Source organism: Mauremys reevesii, linkage group 12 (assembly GCF_016161935.1).
Source record: "Mauremys reevesii isolate NIE-2019 linkage group 12, ASM1616193v1, whole genome shotgun sequence".
In the NCBI taxonomy this organism is placed as follows: domain Eukaryota; kingdom Metazoa; phylum Chordata; order Testudines; family Geoemydidae; genus Mauremys; species Mauremys reevesii.
In genome coordinates this window covers 18,927,849-18,950,267 of record NC_052634.1, presented here as the reverse complement: position 1 = coordinate 18,950,267, position 22,419 = coordinate 18,927,849, and the positions used below count along the sequence as shown (strand labels likewise).

Here is a 22,419-nt window from a genome sequence, read left to right as displayed (position 1 = left end):
TTATTTTTTGAACCCTGTTATAGTCTTGGCCTTCACAACATCCTCTGGTTGACTATGCAACTGCCCTGAGTTTAACACCCACCCCACTCCCCCAGGTCGTATATGGAAAAGAGGATGAGGATGAGGAAAGCCATGATGTGTCTGTCAGTGGCTGGTGCCTCAGTTTCCTCTAGGCAGCAGTACTGCAGGCTCCTTTGGTCAGTTCCCATGCAACTGTGTCAGGGGAAGGGGGAGTAGAGGCTCATGCTTCTCAGCTCCCATGCCACCAGCAACTGGGGAATCCAGGCCAAATGTAACCCTGGTAGCTAGGCAGGGATTAGCCCAGGTAGGGCTGGGGAGGAATTGTGGGGGGAAGAGACAGACGCACCCACTGTGAGGGAAGATCCTCCCATTCCCTGCCAACCCCCCTCACTCCTTGCAGCACGGCACCCCCCTAGCATTTCTTTCTCTGTCGTGGAGGCTGTCTGCTGCCTGCTTCTCCCTTAGCATCATCTCTCTCCACCCTGGGGCATTGATGTCACCTGTCCTGTGCAAACAGGCAGGCCCCGGTGTGCTCCATGGTGCTGCCCTGCAATTGGGGGGGCAGCTGTTGGATGGAGTCTTATCGAAATATTTGGGAGGCGCAGGGCTGGGATCCAGGGCTCCTGCTTTTTCTGCTTTTCTCCTGCAGCTGCCTTGTTCCTTTCAGTGTGTTTCCTGTTCCAAATTCATTTGCTGACTTGTGCACCCCACCCCAGAGGTGGCTGCATCTCAGTGTTGGGTGAGGCATCCTTGGCTGCATCACCTCCTAACTGCATCCCTCTCCCTCCTGCAGGTGACCCTGCAGCACTCAGCAAACATCCACAAGATTGTGGGGCACTTTGAGCATTGGGCAGGCAGGGGCCAGCCGCCAAGCCCTCCGACCCCCAAGAACGGGACCCAGCACCCCCTACTTTTTACAGGGATTAAAAAGGGGCAAAGGAGGGCAAATCAGAGGAAGCGGGTGGCCAGGGTCTGAGCAGGGAGGGAAAATTGACTGGTCAGGGGGGTCAAGCAGCTGGAGGCAGAGTTAGGAGAGGGGCTGAAGGGCAAAATCAGGGAGGGGGGAAGGAGCTGGAGGTAAGCCCAGGGGTGAGGCACTGCCAGAGGGTTAAACCCCAGCACAGGAAGGGGCAGAGGGGTAATAGTTACCCCGGTGGGCTGAGACTCCAGTGTTTGCAAAAATAGGGTGTGTGGGGGGGAAGCAAAGAGGCTTTTTTATTTCCCCTCCCACAGGCAGCACATCTCAGGATGGGCTTCCCAGGGCTGGGCTCTTAAAGGCACAGGCATCCCACTGCCTAGACACTGCAGCTCCTCTCTGATGTAACCTACTGAGGTGCTGCAGTAGGAGACTTAATTCAGTGAAACTGGGCATTCCCTATATCCCCCTCCCCCAGACAGGGGGCTGTATACCTCCTCCCCTGAATTTCCCCAACACCCCCTCCCAGTGGAGAACTAATTTCATGCAGTGTTGCCTATGTTGTCATTGGTTGCAAATTTGAATTGAAATTGAAACGTCAATACACACTTTAAAAGCAGATACAATGTATGAAAAATATTTGTACCTGAGAAAGTATAATAGGTTTTTTAAAAGTCTGGAAAAAGACTGGTTTTGTCACACAGCTGTTGTTTTTTCTAACAATGTTGGTGCATTGGTTTCGGCAATGCTGGCCAACCTTATAACGTAAAATTATGATTTGTAAGCAAGGTGTGAATGAGCTCTCCCCTGACAGCTAGTGATGAGCCAGGGTTAGGGGGAGGCTTTAGAACCAGACTGTATTTACATGAACTCACCTACTCTGCCGAGGTATCCAGCAGACAGAGCTATGCTGCCTCTGCTCTAGGTGCCCAGAGGAGGGAAGGTGTGCGGGGTTCCAGCCTAGAACTTTTCCTCCCTCCTGCCAAGCCCTGACTATCAATCCCAGCCCTGGCCCTCCTTTCTTCAAGCACCATGTGGGCCAGAGGAAAAGTGTGGTGGGAAGCACAAGGGCCAAACTTGTGGGCATCAGGTGAAGCAGCAAGAATCCCAACCATCAAGTGAAACTGCAGACAGCAGTAGCCAAGGTGGCAAGTTCTAGAGCCCCAACCCATTACAGCCATCCTGACCAAACACCTGGCTCCAGTGGGTGTGAGTCACCCAGCAGCAGGGAACAGACTCACTCTTGCACAACTGGAGACAGGAAAGAGGAGCACTTTGAGCTCCAGGGCTTTACTGCAAACCAACACAAGGTCTCACTGAGATTTGAACTCAGATTGCAGGATTCAGAGTCCTGACTGTTACATCATGGGACCAGCTTATGTGGCCTTCTCTGGCCATCGGTGACCCTCACAGGGCTGGCTTGTGTAAGGGGGCTGCTCTTGGCCCTTTACTAAAACTTGGTGGGGGGCGGGTTGGTTGGCTAGTTCCCAGTACCAATAGAAGGGGGAAGGGCCAATGGAAAATCAGGACCCTGAGACTGACAGTCCCCAGGGGCAATGGGGAGAGGCCAAAGCTCCAAGTTAGCCGGACTGACAGGCCAGGCAATCAAATGAGGGAGTCCCATCCTCTGTGTGAGCTGCAACAGTCTGGGCCAGAGTGGGGCGGAGCTAAGGAGAGAGCAGGAGCCCAAGAAGAGTCAGGGAGCAGAGCTGCACAGGTGTAGTGCCAGAAACTGTTACATGTAGAATTTGCAACCTGTAGCAGTTACTGATACCTGCGGTTGTTTTTATTTGCTGACTTGTCCTAATTTGCTAAAACTTGACAGTGGTTTCTCTAGCAAAGACCATTCCCTGGCCCCTTGGTCCAGACATTCTCATTCACATCAGGCTTCAAGCTGAGAATCATTTCCCATTCTCACTCTGTGGGAGGGGAGACTTTTAAAAGCTCTTTCTATGCTACTGCACATGGCTAAGCAAAGAGAACAAACCCCAAATCCCCCCCTGTGCTTTGGGAGCCAGGTTTGCTGTGGGAAATCTTCAAGCCTGGGCATTGTGATTATTTACCAGTTCATTGTGATTATTTATTCTGTGGTATTGAAGCCTTATTATGCTCACAGCTGTGATGGCTGAGTGGTTAAGGTATTAGAATTGAAAATCCAATAATATTCCCCTCTGTAGGTTTGAATCCTGCTCACAGCTTCTCACCCAGGCAATACCTTTATACAAACTGATGCTCTCAATTCTCTCCCCACCCCAAGTAAATCCTGCTCTGCTCCTTTCATAGAGATGCCTGGGACACCACCTCACACTGTGCCCCTGAGGTGTCAGGCAAACTCTCAGCACCTGAAGTCTCTGCCACTCATCTGGTGCCCCATAGATCAGCCATAGCCTTGGTTCTGCTCCTCTCTTTAGAGTGTGAAAGGAGCCGAGTCAGTGAATGCATGGGTGCTATGGGGCTGCAGAACCAACAGGGGGAAAAAAAGGTGCTCAGCACCCACTGGCAGCCAGCTCTGCCCCTGCTATGGGCTTTGTGGACAAGCTCCTGCTCTTCCCCTTCAGCACCTCCCCCTGCCAGTGATCAGCTGTTCAGTGGTGTGGAGAGAGAGGAATGGAGCAGGAAGATGCAGGGCAGGAAGGGGTGGGACTTGGGGGAAGGGCAGAAAGGGGGGGATTTGTCCCAGGTCCTGCACCCCTCTAGGGCCAGCCCTGAAGGGAAGCACTGACTATTACAGTGGCAATAAAACTGACCAGCATTGTGGGGGAGACTGAAGATTAGCTCTCATCAGGTCTCTTCTCTCCACCAATGTGAGCCAGACACTGCTCTCCCCTGGCTCTCATTCTAGCAGCTGGATGCCAAGGAGCCATTTCCCCACAGGAAGTGCATTGAGTGCCCCTGTGGTGCTGGGGTGGGGAGCTGGCGCTGCTGCTGTCTGTGGGGGCTGGCAGGGGGGGTTGATGTCTGCACAGACTCTCAGCTGCCAAGCCGGAGGAAACACTTGGGACCTTACCAGACTGGCTTAGTGAAGATGGGGGGTTGACAGACCAATACAGACTTTCTCCAGAGCCCAGAGCAGCATTCGCCCACGCAGTCAGGCAATGAGCATTTACCACAGCGTGGAGCCAAGGGGGAGGTGGCAGCTGCTGTTCCAGCTCGAGGACAGGCCCTGTCAGCAAACAGACACTTCTTGCTCACCACAGCTAAGGGCGTCTGGTTCCTCGGGTGGGAGGAGTATGGAGCAGCCCTTTGTTTTCCTGTTTGTGCTCCTCTGTGATGTGAAAATTGGAGAGGGGAGGCAGAAGCCCCACTTCCCTTCCTAAATGATGTCCAGTGGGGGAAGCCAGGCAACAGGGTGGGGCAGCAAGTGGTGGCCAGACTCTTACTGCCAGGGTCTAGTCTAGCTCAACTTCCTCCCTGCGCCACTGGCCCCCAGAAGGACAACGGAGCATGGACTTCTGCCCCAGTTGGCTCACCTGACCTTTTAAAATCAGAGACGGGACCTGTATTTCCCATGCGACTTATCACTGGTCTACAATTTTTGAGAAGTCGTCTGCTTCAGAGATAAAATGTGCTATTTATTATGTATTTTGATGTGCTGAATTCAAATATGACAATTAAAACAACTGATTGGCCTCTGTTTCTAAGGTATTTAAGTTTTTACATTTTATGTCTATGTATATTGTGTAGATAGTAGAGTTTTAATCATAAATTGTAAACCTAGGTCTTTTCATGTGTTTATGGTTGCTTTACATGATAATAGTTCACCTCTCCTGTTTATGTAACACTTTAAAAATCAGCAAAAGGGTTATATACCTAAAATTTATTATGAAACAAAAGGCAAAAAACTATTATGTACATAGTTTAGTCCTATTCAGTGTCTACTCGGCGCTTCTTGGCTTGTCTCTTGTATTCATTAAATGGAGCATCTCTTGTCACTGTCCAGCAATATTCTGCAAGCATTGATGGACTCCATTTGCCCTGATAGTGTTTCTCCATTGTTGCAATGTCCTGGTGAAATCACTCGCCATGCTCGTCGCTCACTGCTCCGCAGTTCGGTGGAAAAAAAAATCTAGATAAGAGTGCAAAAAATGTATCTTTAGTGACATGTTGCAACCAAGGCTTTTGTATGCCTTGAGGAGGTTTTCCACCAACAACCTGTAGTTGTCTGCCTTGTTGTTTGAGAAAATTTATTGCCACTAACTGAAAGACTTTCCATGCCTTCTTTTCCTTGCCATGCAGTGCATGGTCAAATGCATCATCTCAAAGAAGTTCACGAATCTGAGGACCAACAAAGACACCTTCCTTTATCTTAGCTTCACTTAACCTTGGAAATTTTCCATGGAGGTACTTGAAAGCTGCTTGTGTTTTGTCAATGGCCTTGACAAAGTTCTTCATCAGACCCAGCTTGATGTGTAAGGGTGGTAACAAAATCTTCCTTGATTCAACAAGTGGTGGATGCTGAACACTTTTCCTCCCAGGCTCCAATGACTGTTGGAGTGGCCAATCTTTCTTGATGTAGTGGGAATCTCTTGCACGACTATCCCATTCGCAGAGAAAACAGCTGTACTTTGTGTATCCAGTCTGCAGACCAAGCAAGAGAGCAACAACCTTCAAATCGCCACAAAGCTGCCACTGATGTTGGTCATAGTTTATGCACCTCAAAAGTTGTTTCATGTTGTCACAGGTTTCCTTCATATGGGCTGCATGACCAACTGGAATTGATGGCAAAACATTGCCATTATGCAGTAAAACAGCTTTAAGACTCGTCTTCAATGAATCAATGAACAGTCTCCATTCATCTGGATCGTGAACGATGTTGAGGGCTGCCATCACACCATCGATGTTGTTGCAGGCTACAAGATCACCTTCCATGAAGAAGAATGGGACAAGATCCTTTTGACGGTCACGGAACATGGAAACCCTAACATCACCTGCCAGGAGATTCCACTGCTGTAGTCTGGAGCCCAACAGCTCTGCCTTACTCTTGGGTAGTTCCAAATCCCTGACAAGGTCATTCAGTTCACCTTGTGTTATGAGGTGTGGTTCAGAGGAGGAGGATGGGAGAAAATGTGGGTCCTATGACTTGATGGTTCAGGACCAGAAGTTTCATCCTCTTCCTCATCTGACTCAAGTGAGAATGATTCTGGTGCATCAGGAACCGGCAGTCCTTCTCCGTGGGGTACTGGGCGTATAGCTGATGGAATGTCTGGATAATGCACAGTCCACTTTTTCTTCTTTGACACACCTTTCCCAACTGGTGGCACCATGCAGAAGTAACAATTGCTGGTATGATCTGTTGGCTCTCTCCAAATCATTGGCACTGCAAAAAGCATAGATTTCCTTTTCCTGTTCAACCACTGGCGAAGATTTGTTGCACAAGTGTTGCAGCATATGTGTTGGGCCTACCTCTTGTCCTGATCTCCAATTTTGCAGCCAAAATAAAGGTGATAGGCTTTCTTAATCATAGTGGTTATACTGCGCTTTTGTGATGCAAAAGTCACTTCACCACAAACATAGCAGAAGTTATCTGCACTGTTCACACAAGTACGAGGCATCTCTGCTCACTTTGGCTAAACAGAAATGTGTCCCTTTGCAAAATCAAACACTGACAAATAAAAGAGCACGACACTGTATGATTTCTAGAGCTGATATAGGGCAATTTGTTCAGCAGAGTGAGGTAAGCTTCGTTATGATTGCATCATCCATGACTTCAGATTGCATCATTCATTGTTTTGCCTAAAAAGCCAGTACTGTCCAAACCCAATCATAGATTTATTCATAGATCCAGTCAAAGATGTATTTTAGTCATTTCTGGTTTAAATTGAGATCCCTTCCCTTTATAACTCACTTATCCTCTGCTATTCCCAAGTCAAGGGTCATATATGCTGACCCAATAGCATATCTTGAAAACTAGAGCCAATCAACAATTTTAAGCATCATTTTCGTTCTCAGTGACCCAGAATTAGTAAAGTTAGACTACATTTATTTCAGAAGCATTTTGGCTGTAGAGCAGTGTTATTGGTTGACCCAATATGGTGGGAAGAGAGTGAGGCAGGGTGGCCCTTGGAGATGGTGCCAGAGGGGGCAGGGACTGGGGACAAAAGCTCCTCTCCACAGCTGAGCGAGGGCAGTACTGGGGAAGGGGCATCTGTAAAAGTGTCCACGTGGAACGTGGCAGGGATTCGAGGGCCCAGGAAGAGATTGTAGGATGTTCAGTGACTTGGAGAAGCTGGACTTGGACATGGTGTGCATTCAGGAAATGCACATTAACAGCTTTAGGGTGGCTTGATGGGCAGAGGATGATTGGAGGAAGGGCCTGTCTTTCTGGCCCTCCTGGCCAGGGAAGAATGATGGGGTTGGAGTCTTGTTCTTCACATTTGCAGTGCTCCATGACACTTGTTACCGCTATATTAATGTTTATGGTCCCCAGTTAAGGTGTGAAAGGAACTGGCTCCCTTTCTCTGGACTACAGTGTTTGGTGTAGGGGGTGGATTTTAATTGTGTCAGACAGCCTGAGGACCACTGGTCCCATTTTCCCAACTGTCAGAGGAAACTCTTCTATGATGACCACTACCTGGTGCAGGTTTGTAGCGAGGTCAGTTTAGAGGACATGTCTCTCCATAGTGGAACCAGTGGAGGGCAGGAGGTAGCCTCCAATTCCTCTGATCTGAGCTCACACCAGACGCAGATGCGGTACACCTTTCTGCAGGGATAGGCCAGGAGTGACATTGATTTACGTGAAAGAGAGCACGTTGACAGCCCAGTTGCCACCCTCTTCCTCTTGCCCAGGTTTAATAGTCATGGATAGGCAGGAGGGAGGAAGAGTCCCAGGCTGGACCCCAGCACACCTCTCCTCCTCTGGGCATCTGGAGCAGAGGCAGCAAGTACTGACAGCTCCAAGGGAAGGCTTAAAAGCCACAGATCAACTGAGGGTGGGGCAAGAGGAGGGGAGGATTTCCCTCAAGGGGCTTTTCCCTAGCTGCTGAGAAGCACACAGGGCTTGCTCTTGCTGGTTGTTTAGCAGGCTTCCTGCTTCTGATGTACTTAAAAACATTTTGTGATTACCTTTTGAGTTTTTGGCTAGCTGTTCTTCAAGCTCCTTTTTGGCGTTTACACTTAATTTGGCAGTGTTTATGCTCCTTTCTATTTACATCACTAGGATTTAGGGTTCTGAGACAAAAGTCTGTCTGGGGATTGGTCCTGCTCTGAGCAGGGGGTGGGACTAGATGACCTCCTGAGGTCCCTTCCAACCCTGATATTCTATGATTCTATGACTCTATTTCCCTTTCATGGTATGCCTTCATTCTGTTAATATGCACTGTCTGCACACTTCCTTTACCATGGGGTTTCCTCACATCATAGGTAACCTCATTAACCTTATCACCTCAAAGGGTCCATTAAAAATGCCTTGCAGTTTATTCTTCCTCACAGGATCTAGCATCAACACCATGCCCCCTAATTCAAACGCTCTTGCCTCAGCATCTCTATCATGCCACGCCTCCTGAGCTTCCTGGCTTTCCTTCAGATTCTGCTGAAACAAGTCCATCATCTCCTGCAAATTTTCCCTGAACTGGGTCACATACTCAGCCACTGGCTGTGCTGTCTCCTCAACATTTTCTTCCCAAGAATCACAAACCAGATCCAGGGGTCCCCTGACCTGCCTTCCCTAGAGCAGTTTAAAGGGAGAAAACCCAGTAGATTCTCGGGGCACACTCCTGTAAGCATACAATAGATATGGCAGCATAACTTTGAAGTCATTCTGGTGCCTCTCTGCATACATTTTCAGCATAGACTTCAAAGTTCCATTGAACCATTCCACCAGACCATTTGTTTGTGGGTGGTAGGGAGCAGCTTTTAGGTGCTTTATTCCCACACCATTCCCATAATGGCTTAGAAACAACAGCCATAATATTGGACCCACGGTCAGACAACATTTCCTTGGGGAAACCCATGCTCCTAAAAATAGTGAACAAGGCTATTGCCACCATCTCTGCCTCAATATTAGATAATGCTACTGCCTCAGGACATCCGATGGTACATACTACCAACCCAAGGATATACTTCCTCCCATTCCTGGAAGATTTTGGAAGTAGTCCCACAATATCTACAGAAACTCTGGCAAATGACTCCCCAATAATAGACCTTGCTAGGCCCCCTTAACCCTTTATGCTTCTGGCACAGCTCCTGCAATAGTCTCTCACTATCTGAAAGATGAGGCCAGTAGAAATTTTGCTTCAGCCTGTCACATGTTTTGTCTACACCAAGATGTCTTGCAAATGGACCATCATGCGCTAATTTAAACAAGTTACTTAGATATCCCTCAGGTACCATGAGCTGTTTGCAAACCCCTGCCTGGGGATGCTTTCTCCCCGCAGGAGGTTCTCTATACAACCACCCATTCTGCATGAAAAACTTGCCTCTCCCTTTCCCAGCTAGGACTTGACCCTGAGCATCATTCCGGGCCCTCTCTAGGGACACATCATTCTGCTGCACCGTAATGAATTCCTTCTGTGTTTCATTCAAGTTCAGAACCACCTCTGACAAATTCTCAATTGGCCTAGCCTGAGAGACAATCTCTGTCTGTTCGCAGTCTCCCTCACTGCCATCAGTCAGAGTTACTGCCTCAGAACCATACTTCCCTTATGACCTGGTTATGACAGTAACCTGGTCAGGCATATCTACTATGTTATTCCCTACCAAAACATCAGCCGGAATCAAGTTTCAGACACCAACCAATACCTCACCTTTAAATCCTTCCCACTCAAGGTGGATTTTATCCATCAGCAGTTTTACACAGTACTCAGTGAGAGCTACTATAGATACACATTTCCTGGCAGCCTATATTCTGACCAAAGTAATATCAGAGCTCGTATTTCACCATCCCCTACATTCTACCTGTAACGGGTTGGGACTCACCCCAGCGGCGCCTCCTACTGGTTCCTCTGGGAATTAGCTCATTCCAGTGGAGACTGACCTTCCCCTGTCGAAGGCCTGGGACAGACTGACTGCTCCGGCTCTGGGCAGCCTTTATATATGCCTGGCCCTGATTGGCTGTCTCCAAACTGGGCCCTGATTGGCTCACAATAAGCCCCTCTCTGATTGGCTCACTGTCTGCGCAGGCGCCCTGGCCTGCCACAGCTCACTCTCACAGGGAGTGGGGCAATCCACCCCACTACACTACCCCTTTGACCTTTGCACCCTTTATACATTTCTTACTTTCTTTCCATGCCTCAGTCCTAAAATAATTTGAAGGCTCAATTCCTTCTCTTACACCACTGGAGATTATTGAGTTAGCATAATTGCAGTGCTTGCACCAGGACATAAGGTGGCCTTCTTGGGGTTCATTTGGCCAGCCCTGGTGTTCAGAATAAATGGGTTGGCATTTACTGAGGAAGTTGGGATTGTTGGCTTTGGGGTGCTCTTCAGGTTTGGGCAATCTAGCCTTATGTTGCCGGACATACCACAGAGGTGGCATCTAACCTGTTTATCTTTGGGGTAAGAGTTCCTTCTTCCTGGGCTCCCCTGAGCGCTATTAGACTTGGGGTTGGGTTTATTTCTAAATCCCTCCCTTCTTAAACTGGGGAGAATAGTGATTACTCTTCTCATGGGGTTTACATCCTTCTCAAACCCTATTTTGGATATATGCATCCACAATTTCTGCAGCATGTAGGACTGACTCAGGTTCTCTATCACAAACAGCTGCTCTAATATTTTCAGGAACAATGTCTAAAAATGGTTACAAAGGGATTAAATCCAACAGTTTTTCAAAAAACTTTCATGCGCCTTTGCTCCCAAAACCCACTTTTTAACAAAACCCATCAGCTTATGAGCACATTCTGCAAAAGTACAATCATTAGACATTTTAAACTTTCTAAACTTAATCCTGTAAGATTCAGGAGTGACCGTGAATTGCCTTAACACAGAATCTTTAAACAGGACATAATCTAAGGCTTCTTGTTTCCTTTAATTCATTAAATATTGCCCTGGTTTTTCCAGTCAACCTGGTTAGCAGGACAGGCATTCACTGTTCATCCGGGACCTCGTGCAAAACACATAGGCATTCAAAGGTGGACAAAAATTCCTCTATGTCTTCAGCATCTTTCATCAGAGGAGTAGCCGTGTTAGTCTGGTTCTGCAAAACCTCTGTTAGTCTATAAGGTGCCACAGGATTCTTTGCTGCTACAGCATCTTTGTAAATGGGGCAAATCTTTTCCCAGTTTTTACTGTTGTGGAGGTGAAGTTGAGTTCCAGGCTGCAGCAACTTCCTCTGCTCTTCCAAGACTTGAAGCTGAAATCTGGCAGATTCCTGTTGCATCTGGTAAGCCCTCTTCTCATCAGCCAACCGCCATGTGCCTTGCATGGGCTTCTTTCTCTCTTTCAGCAGCTTCCTTCTTTAATTCAGCCATTTTCTGTTCATGTTCAAGTTGCTGCTCATTTGCTGCTTTTCTGCATTTTAATTGCTTCTGCAGTATCAGATGAGGGTAGTGCCCCTGCCTTCTGATCACTGGCCACTAGCAGGGATTTCAGTTCTTGTTCCCAGGCTTTCTTTTTTTTTTAAAGGATAGCCCCTTTTGTAAACACAAATCTTCCAGGGTTTTTCTGTCTAGGTTCTCATATAATTGTTGCTCACTCATTTTAACTGCTTTTAACCATCAAAACTCTCAATATCAAAATGAAAATTTTGAATAGCGTGGGGTTCTGATCCAAAACTTAATTGACCTGGTTCTGTGGATCCTAGCCAGACTATGGTACTGTAACCATGCCTTTGTGAGTCACAACCGAGAATACCAAATTCAGGACAAACTGCTGAGAAATAGGGCAGACACATCTCAAAACTGGGGGTTATTCTCGCATAAAATATGCCAAACCAGCAACAAAAGTAAACTTCTGTTTCACTACATTCGCTAACAAGAAGGTCAGGAATGCAGTTTCCTTAGGCATTCCAGTTGTTTTATCATCACCAAAAACACTAGACTTAAAGATCAGTGTGGTTCTTTAAAACCAATTTAATCAAATAAAAGGTTCTTCTGATCCCAAAGGACTAGCCACACACCCAGGTCAGTATATAACTCAGATCTTACCCAATAATCATGTGGTTGCCAACCCTTTAGTATCTAAAATCTAAAGGCTTATTCATAAGAAAGAAAGAAAGAAAGAAAGAAAGAAAGAAAAACTTAAAATTGGTTAAAGAATTGAATAAAAACAATAAATGCAAAGTTCTTGGATCAGGCTTGTAGCAGTAATGGAAGAAGCTGTTGGTTTAAGTCAAGTCTCTATTGCTTCCAAATCATTGGAAGGTCTTCAGTCTCTTGGTTAGAATGCTCCCATTAGTATAAGGTCCATAGTCCAGAGGTTTGAACAGGAAAGAGGCAAAATGGAGATGTTTCCAGGGCCTTTTATAGCTTCTGCCATGTGCAGGGAACCCATTGTTTAAAACAAAGCCCTCAGCACAGCTAGTGGGAAATTACAGGTAAAAGATGGAGTTTGGAGTCACATGGGCAAGTCACATGTCCATTCATGATTTCACTCAGTCAGAGCAGAGGCCATTACCTATACTTCAGATGAAATGTCCACAGGAAAGTCCATTCAGTTCAGATGGGTGTCTCCCATGGTCCATTGTGAGTTAAGTGTTCCTTGATGAGCCACTTAATTTGAATATCCCTTTAAAATGCACAGGCCAAATAGCTTGTGGGCATTACCACAGAAACAAACATTTGAAATACAGCTATAGAGCCAATACTCATAACTTCAAATATAAAAATAACACATGCATACCAATAGCATAATCATATGCAGCAAATCATAACCTTTCCACAGACACTTTACTTGGTACACTTTGTACAAGATGTGTTGCACTTATATAACAGTGGTACCAACAATGATCTACATGGTAATATTTTAAACAGATTAATGTCACGGCAACAAAGGACTCAAAATATTCCCCCTTTTCTCTCTGCTCATGGTAACAACACCTGGAAAGATAAGGAACCACTGAATTGGGGGAGGGGTCCTGGCTAGAATCTTTCAGCCAGAAAGGCTGCTAAAGCATATGGTGAGATAAACCTTTTGCTTTGAATTCACTTTGCTTATTACGTTAGGCATTATTTTTTACCTTTTATTTCTTTTTAAAGAATTCTGACTTGCATGCCTCATTACTTGTAATCACTTAAAATCTACCTTTCTGTGGTTAATAAACTTGTTTTATTGTTTTATCTAGATGAGTGTGTTTGAAGTGTTTGGGAAAATCCCTTGGAGATATTCAGATTTGTGCACATCATTTTCCATTAATGAAATGATGGACTTTATAGGAACCTGAATTGTCCAAGAGTGTGCTGGGGAGTACAAGACTGTGACAGGGTCCCTGGGGTGTACCATGGAGTGTGGGATCACTGAGTCCTCCAAATGCACCAACCTGGGCTGCTTCTCACACTGTAATAGCCCGTACATCAGGTTCCAATCAAACTGTCCCATCACCACAGACCTGTTTAGTAGTGAATGTGAAAGCACCCAGCGAACTTTATTATTAATGAAGCACAGTCCTAGTATCCTGTAGACTCTACAGGATCACTACCACATGTATGCTCATCACAATGTACCAACTCAGTCAGTGGTGGGACTTTCCACTTCACCTAGGCTGGCCAAAGACACTTCCTCTGAGACTCTGTTTTGTACATTGATACAAACAAGTTTCATATTGCCCATCTGATGAGCCAGTTACTGCCACTCTGACATGGTCAGTAACCACTCTTTACCTTGTACATGTTGGCTCAATCAAAACATCTCTATCCATCACACTGTCATCCTGACCGTATCTTTAAGAGAGGTCAGAGGGTCCTGGTACCATCCTTCTGGAATGTGTTTGTGTAAATGTCCTGTGCCTAACACTTCTCAGGAATGTGTATGTTTTTGCAATATGATCCCTGTTCTTGACAGATTCTGTGAGCCTGCATGCCAGCACAGCTTGACTTCTGCTCACAGTCTGTCTCTTGCAAGGCTTCACCACTGTGACACTGCACCCCATATTCATCATAGTGGTATCATTATGATATGATTAAGACATAGTTATAATGCATCTTGTACAAAATATTTCATGTAAGGTGCCTATGGAAAAGTTATGATTTGCTCAATACAATTATCCTATTTGTATACATGTATCATTTTTGTATCTGGAGTTATGAATATTGACTAGGTATCTGTATTTCAAATGTGCTTACTCTGGGTAACATCCAGAGCCTTTCAGGTATAACAATGTAGAACCTAGACAAGTAGTGATGGCTCATTAACAAAGACAATGGAGCATGGAAGGGCTTAGCCTTCCTGAGAAGACACCAGTCTATGAGTAATGTCTGCTATGACTCAGCAAGGCAGGCAAGGGCATGTGACCAGACCACATGACATAGAGCTCCATTTTGATACCTATATTTTTCCACAAACTGGGCTGTGAACTTAGCTTGAAACAAAGGATTCCCATCATATGGAAAAACTACATAAAATGAGAAGTGACATCATCTCTGGGCCTCACTCCCCACATAAGAGAACTCCTGGAAACATCTGAGGAACAAAGACTGAACTGGGAGAAGTGCTGGTCCCAGGCTAAAGGTATACAAACCTGTGTATGGAAATTTGGTGGACTGCTTTATCATCAGTCAGGGTGAGAAATTGCTAATTCAAATCCTATCTATCTAGTATATTAGGCTTAGTTTGCAGTTTCTTGTTTATTTGTTAGGTAATCTCCTTTGATCTGTTTGCTTTCACTTATAGTCACTTCATTAACTACAGAAAGTTTTTGAGTATAAGAGATAAACTGATCAAAGCAGATTACTAAGGAAATAAAACAAAACATGCATACTAAGCTTGATTCACTAAAGAAACAGGATACAGAATTTAATTTCTTACCCTAAATGTTGAATTAGGCAGGATGAAGAGTTTCTGTAGCTCAGAGTCCCAATTATTTCTTCTTACAGACCAGAATCCTGCCTCAGTCTGGACTATCCCCTGCCTTTCCCTTCGGGTTAGTCCCTTTGTTTCTCCAGGTACTTTCAGCAGTCCTTCTTCTTGGGAAGGCAATGGAGGAGAGTCTCCTTTGCCCTCCTCCCCACTTTTCCCTAAGATTTACATAAACCAGGAATCTTTTGTTTCCCAAACTTGACACTTCTTCTCCTTGTAGTGGAAAGTTACAAGAAGTCCAAGATAATGTTTAGTATCAGGAGACAAGACCACCTGATCTACCAGTGTCACAGCTACATCCCAGGAAGGAGAGGGATTAGTATCTTTATAGTCTTGTTGTATCTTCCTAATGGCCCATCAAATCTGATGGCCTATCATCTGGTGAGTATCTTCCCAATACACTCCCAGTTGTAATAGTTACATAGTTGATATTCCTAACTTTAGATACAGAAATGATACATGCATACAACTTTGGTAATCACATTCAGTAAATCATAACCTATCAAATGATATCTTCCATGAGCCATCGTGCAGAAAGTACATCTCAGTTATGTCATATCCATATCATATACATATTTTCATAAAGGATATGGAGTGTAATGTCTCAATGCCTTGTGCCCAAATTACTGCAAGGTGTGAACACTGGGATATAGTCTGTCACAAGAGGGGTCAGAATTGCCTTGTGAAACAAATACCTGCACCTTTTGCCTAGTTCCTAGTCACTTACTGTGGAATTCTCTCCCCGAATCATGTGAGACAATATTGACCTAAACAACTGAACAACCCTCTGATTGTATCCAGTTATTTCAGTTACTTGCACAATTTTGGGTGTGCGGTTGTTCACCATTTCAGATTGGAGATGTAAAAACAGTTGGCAGCATGTCCAAAAACTTGGAGTATTCTCTTCTGTTTCATAGAATGTCAGGGTTGGAAGGGACCTCAAGAGATCATCTAGTCCAACCCCCTGCTCAAAGCAGGACCAATCCCCAGACAGATTTTTGCCCCAGGTCCCTAAATGGCCCCCTCAAGGACTGAAGTCACAATACTGGGTTTAGCAGGCCAATGCTCAAACCACTGAGCTATCCCCCGCCTCCCAATTGCACTTGATTGAACTGCACTTGAACTTTCTCCATCTCATCATGGAGGGGGCAGGGAAAAGCAAAAATAAAATAAGAAAAGACTATTTGAATAAACTGTCATTTTGTCAAAGTCTCCAATCAATCTGAGCTATAGTCTGGCAAGTCGAACTAATATCTGGTTATGGGACCAAATGACCCTCAAAAAAGAGGAAAAACCCACAACACAGAGAGGTATACGATACATCCAGTTTCATATAAATAGAAATTCCAGAGCAAGTTAAAGGTGATGACTCAGAATCAAGACAAGAGATTCTCCCATTACATTCTCTTCTGATCCACTGAAACGTGCTTCACTCATTACTATTGAGTTGCATCTTTTACAAACTTCTAGCATCATCATAATGGGGAAAAAACGCAACCTCTCCATCTGCAAACAATCCCATCTGAATATGAAAAATCTGAGAAGAGACTTTGCTAATAGTTGGAAACTGAGATTTGAACTCCAAAGGATTTTACTGCATTTGAGATCCATTCAAATTCCCCTTCCAGGTCTGTGACACTTTCATCTCAGGCCTTAAATTACTATGTTTTAGGATCAAATCTAAGTGCCATTCCCAAGCAGAGGGCTGAGAACACTGAATCATAAGAAACACTGAGAGATGGAGGTGTAGAAAGTGGAAAACATAAATCCTACATAAATTCTGAAAAACACTGCTGGAGTAATTTGGAATCCCACCACTTCTTCTTCAGGTGTCACAGAGGTTGAAAAAAACTTATTTTCTTATCCCTAATGCTGCTCCTTCTCTTTGTTATATTTATATATATTTAAAAGGAGAAAAAGGGTACAAAAACGTTCAGCAGAACCTAGTGCAATGTGAAAACAATTGGGAATGAGACAATCTGTCCATAGTGGGGGAATGTGGTGACCAACAATTGCTTTGCAGTTGGAGGAAAAGTATATATGTGATGCTCCAAATTTGTTTACACTAGGAAAAGTGATGGATATTATGTCAGGTCTTCACAAAATTTGATAAATTACCATAGCCACTACAAAAAACTATCTTTTTAATGGGAAAAAAACCCTTTGTTTTTACATCAAGATTGCTAATTGAAGCCAGCTAATTCCTAGTGGAATCAAGGCCCAAATACATTAAACCTCCATGTCCCTAGTTGAGGTCACTCCTGGTTCCCCTACCTGGAGTTGACAGACATTCTTGTTTGAGGGAGACACACTTCCACAACATAGAACAAAGCAGCTGATCATAAAGACTCTGGGATTCTCCCCAAGGGAGGATGTGCTACAGAAGGGAAAAGCAGACAACTCATCTTGGGGAACTGAAAGATCACAGGGACACAAATGGTGCCTTAAATTTCACAAAGTGGGAATTAGTGAAAGGAAAACGATCTTTTCTCAGCTCTAGACAGGATTTGTATGGTCTCTATCTCCCTTGCACCATCTCTGGGTACATCCAGACTACCCGCCTTATCGGCGGGTAGCGATCGATTTCTCGGGGATCGATATATCATGTCTCATCTAGACGCAATATATTGATCCCCAAACGCGCTCCCTGTTGACTCTGGAACTCCACCAGCACGAACCGCGGTAGCGGAGTCGACGGGGGAGCTGCAGATGTCGATCCCATGCTGTGAGAACCCCAGGTAAAATCGATCTGAGATACTTCGACTTCAGCTATGCTATTCACGTAGCTGAAGTTGCGTATCTTAGACCGATCCCCCCCAGTATAGACCAGCCCTATAATAATAAATAAAGGCTGAGTTCAGATATAAGAACTTGCAATATTCATAAAATTCATGAGGTCACTCTCTTGTGTGGATCCTCTGATGTCTAATAAGTTTTGAGCTCTGAGCAAAGGTTTTCCTGCACTCACAACATGCGTAGGGTTTCTCCCCTGTGTGGATTCTCTGATGTTGAATAAGAGCTGAGTTCTGAGAAAAAGTTTTCCTGCACTCACAGCATTCATAGGGTTTCTCCCCTGTGTGGATTCTCTGATGCTGAATAAGAGCTGAGCTCCAAGAGAAGGTTTTCCCACACTCAGAACATCTATAGGGTTTCTGCCCTGTGTGGATTCTCTGGTGGCTAATAAGGGTTGAGCTATCAGTGAAGGTTTTCCCACACTCACAGCATTCATACGGTTTTTCCCCTGTGTGGATTCTCTGATGGCTAATAAGGTTTGAACTACCAGTAAAGGTTTTCCCGCATTCACAGCATTCATAGGGTTTCTCCCCTGTGTGGATCCTCTGATGTCTAATAAGCTGTGAGCTCTGAGCGAAGGTTTGCCCACACTCACAGCATTCATAGGGTTTCTCCCCTGTGTGGATTCTCTGATGTTGAATAAGATGTAAGCTCCGAGAAAAGGATTTTCCACACTCACAGCATTCATAGGGTTTCTCCCCTGTGTGGATTCTCCGATGAGTAATAAGGGTTGAGTGATCAGTGAAGGATTTCCCACACTCACAGCATTCATAGGGTTTCACTCCTGTGTGAATTCGCTTATGTGTAGTAAGGTTTGAGCTCTGAGCGAAGGTTTTCCCACACTCACAGCATTCATAGGGTTTCTCCCCTGTGTGACTTCTTTGATGGATAATAAGGTGTGCTCGCTTACTGAACTTTTTCCCACACTCAGTGCATGTGTTATTTCTCTCTCCCATGAGGATTATCTGCTGGGTCATGGTATTCTTCTTGTGTTTCTGAGTTCCCTGATAATTAACAGATTGACCAGCTTTCTGCGCTGGCTGTTTTCCCTGCTGCTTCTCTGGTCTGTACTGACTCTCACAGGCTTTTTCCTGCTCACAACTTCTGGACACACTCCCTTTGCATCTTTGCAGTAACACCCCATGTGGTTCCACTTCCTCATCATCTTCCTGCTGAGGATTCTGATCCATGGTCTCATTCACCATCCCATCACCTGGTGGGACAGAGAAAGAAAAACCTCAGAAACCAGAATGGAAAAGGAGAGAACAAACCAAAAGAACAGCTGGAGATGGGAAAAAAAAAACAGGGACTGAATTTCTCCAAACTCTTCTCTCAAGGGGAGAGAGTAGAGGATCAATTCTGCATCCAGCTCCAATCCAAACACTCAGGGAGAAGGAAGTTCAGGGAGGGAGCTACTGCCATGAGTTAGTCAGGATGGGTAGGAAGCCATGAGCAATATCTGCCCTGAGCATATGACACCTGCTGGGGACAATCCTGAATTCAGACAGCTCACAAGTCTTTGTTGGGAATCCCAGCTGTTTCCTTTAGGAACTGATAGTATTTGAGTTGGTTTAATGATCACTCACCTGTACAGCTGCCTCTCAGGATCTCGCTTTCCTCTGAGCTCTGGAGATCTGGGGAAAATGGCTCTTCCCCACACAGCATTCTCTAACTAATCTTGCCCTTTGCTGCCTCCTGGGACCCAAGGAACAGGCACTCCTTGTGTTCTTTCCTTCCCTCCCATTGCCCACAGCCCTCCTTGTTATCAGTGCTCCCAAATTCTCTGCTCCCCAACCATTTTCACCCCATAATCCCACTGTCTCAACTGTTCTGTGGTCCTGATTCCCAAGAGCTCCTGCCAAAAATGTGTCCCATTTCTCCCTCCTATTGCTAGCACCCCTTTTTCCTGGAGCACCCACTACCCAGCACCCATGCTCCCATTACTCTAACCAGCAGCAATCCTTCCAGATCCTTGAGTTCCATTTCTTCCACCCTCCACAGCATCCTAACTCCCTATAGCATCCCCACCACTACTGCCTCCAGCACTCCTGGCTCACAGGAGCTCTCTGCCCAAAACCTTCCTCTCCCCACTTTCTGACACCCTCCCCCCTACTGCCCACAACCTCCCCATTATTATCATTTTTTATTTCTATTACCATAATACCTAGTAGTGCAAATCATGGACAAGGATCCCATTCTGCTGGACATTCTACAAACACAGAACAAAAAACTCTTTGTCCTAAAATATGAGACTCTAAGAATAAGACAAGAGAAGGATGGATACAAACAGACATGGGTTTGACAGAGATGACAATTTTCTGCAATATCCTGGACCATCCTTACTGAATTAAGTTTTCAGTATCCTAGGAATTTATTGTATTAAAATTAGGAGTGTGTACGTATTACTGTAGGATGGTTTGTAACATCTCTGGGGAGGGGACCTGGCTAACAAAAGTCCTAGAAAGTGTTATGAGTGCCAGAGGACTCTTTGAAACAATGTGCTAGACAAAGTTAAGTGGGATAGATTCCTAGGAAATGCATGGGGGGAGGAGAAGGCAATTTCTCACCTCCACACCAAAGCTATGGAAGCTGCACTCTGAGAAGGATCCATTGCTCGCTGATCACCTATTACATGAATGTAAGTTCTACTCCTAGGAGCATGCTGTGCCAAAAATTTAAAAATTCTGCTCACCGTATTTTAGAATTCTTTATATTTTGTCAGAATAACACAATATAATCACACCAGTTTCAATTATTTTGGTAATTTATTTCAAAATACCTGTCAGCAAGTATTTCTCTATCAATACAGAGCACAAAAAGGTCAAATAAATGGTTTTTGACAAAAAGATGAATTACTAGGGATATTAATACAAAACTGAGTAATAATTCATTTAAACTAGAATAAAGAAATGTATTTCCAGCACGCCCAGAAGCAGTGCAAAGTCTTGTGGGAGTCGGGGTAATGGAGGAGAGGATGGAGCGGAAAGTAAATGCTGGGAAGGGGGCTGGAGGTTAATCTGGAGGGTTTGCGGGGGTGGGTGGGAGAAGTATACAACAGTTGTTGATGGGGAGGATTGTTAGGGAGCCTCCCCAATACAGACCCTGGCTGACCTCTAGCCAGGGTCTCTCTCATTCAGTCAGGCACATCTGCCTCTGTTCCCATGTGTCTTTGCACCCACACTCAGCCACCCCACTCCTCCCTGTGTCCCTGCACCTATTCCCCCATCCCCATGTAGCCCTGCGATCTCACTCAGCCACCTTCTCCTCTACCCTAGGTGTCCCTGCACTCCCTCCCCGTTCCCCATATGGCCCTGTATCCCCACTCAGCCACCCCCTCCTGCCATCCCCATGTGTCCCTACACCCTCACTCAGCTACCCCTCCTCCTCCATTCCTGTGTGTCCCTGCAACCCCTCTGTCCTGTCCCCATGTGTCCCTAAACCCCCCTCCCATTGAGGCCCCACACCAGTCTGTCCCTCCCCACTAGCTCTTCTGAATTGCAGTCTGATCACTCAGCAGCACCATGTGCCCATGCTGTCCATTCCCTCATAGCCAGTGCTTCCTGACCTGGCCCCACAGTTAGGGCACTATGAAGAACCCAGCCTCTTCTCCTCTTTATCTGCAGCAGAAGCTGGTTGTGCCAAGAGCGGCTGCTCTCTGTTCTGGCACCACAGCAGACCCAGGTAGGAAAAAGGTACAACTGCAGCACATATCTGGCAGAATGTATTTTCTGCAGAGGAAAAAAAAATTCTGCACAGCACATGAATTCTGCGCGTCCACAGAATTCACCCAAGAGTAAAGTTTAGAGGCTCAAACTGGATAAAAGAGTGACTCTCAGATGCATGGGTATGCTTGTTCTGAGCTAACAATTATTAGCTTGCAACCACAGAATAAAACAACTTCTTGATGAGGTTTGAAGGTCTGTTCACCTGCCTCAGCCCTTGGTGGGGCAGGGGTGATCTCTGGTAAGCTTATTAGCATGCATATAGGTTTTATTATTATTTTTTAAATGTTCGCTCTGTAATCTTTCAACTTGAGAATCATTGTTTGCTGGCAAATTGCTGTGTGGTAAGTTAAGCAGGGGGCAGTTACACTGTTCATAGCCTCTGAAGAAAGAAGGCAAAGCAGGCCTGCTGAGGGGATCTGCCTTGTTGGGGAATTCACAGGGTAGGCAGGGAGCTATGCAGCCTGGATAATCTCTCTCCCTCCTGATAGTTGTGGGTTTCTACCCAAGAGAGGTGCTGGCTGGGCAGCCTGAGAGTGGGTGCCCTTCTGGACCACAGAGGGGGAATACAGGTCCAATGAATACAGGACCTGAATAGTGACAGGGGGGAGCACAAGGAAACAATAAGACAAAATTTGTCACCCTGATAAACAGTGGTCTCAGCACACCAGCAGCCTAACTGTTGTCATATGTTTGAAGGCTTCATGGAACAGGGGAATTGTATGGAGGGATGGGAAGGATGACAACGAGGTAGGTATGGGGATGCTTACATTGGCATCAACTTTCTTCAGCGCCGGTGGGTGCCTGCGCTCCCCCACCCCGTCCCTGCCCCGACTCCACCCCATCCCTGTCCCTGGTCCTGCCCCCATTCCAACACCATCTCCAAAGTCCCTGCCCTAACTCAGTCCACTCCCTGCCCCAATAGATCCCTTCCCCAAATCACTGCCCTGGCCCCGACTCTTCCCCCAGTGCACCACATTCCCCCTCCTCCCTCCTTGCCAGGCGAATCAGCTGTTTTGTGGC

The 22,419-nt window shown here is 45.7% G+C and overlaps 1 protein-coding gene across 1 annotated transcript in view; it reads right to left on the bottom strand.

Annotated features, from left to right (window-relative positions):
- The window catches only part of LOC120375473 (zinc finger protein 271-like), a gene marked incomplete at its 3' end in the record, with an annotated part of 430,987 nt that overhangs the window by 379,276 nt on the left and 29,292 nt on the right, over window positions 1–22,419 (bottom strand). Inside the window, exon 3 of the mRNA XM_039496131.1 lies at window positions 17,855–18,887. Coding sequence (XP_039352065.1) covers window positions 17,855–18,879 — 1,025 coding nt within the window. The remainder of the gene's footprint in view (window positions 1–17,854; window positions 18,888–22,419) is intronic.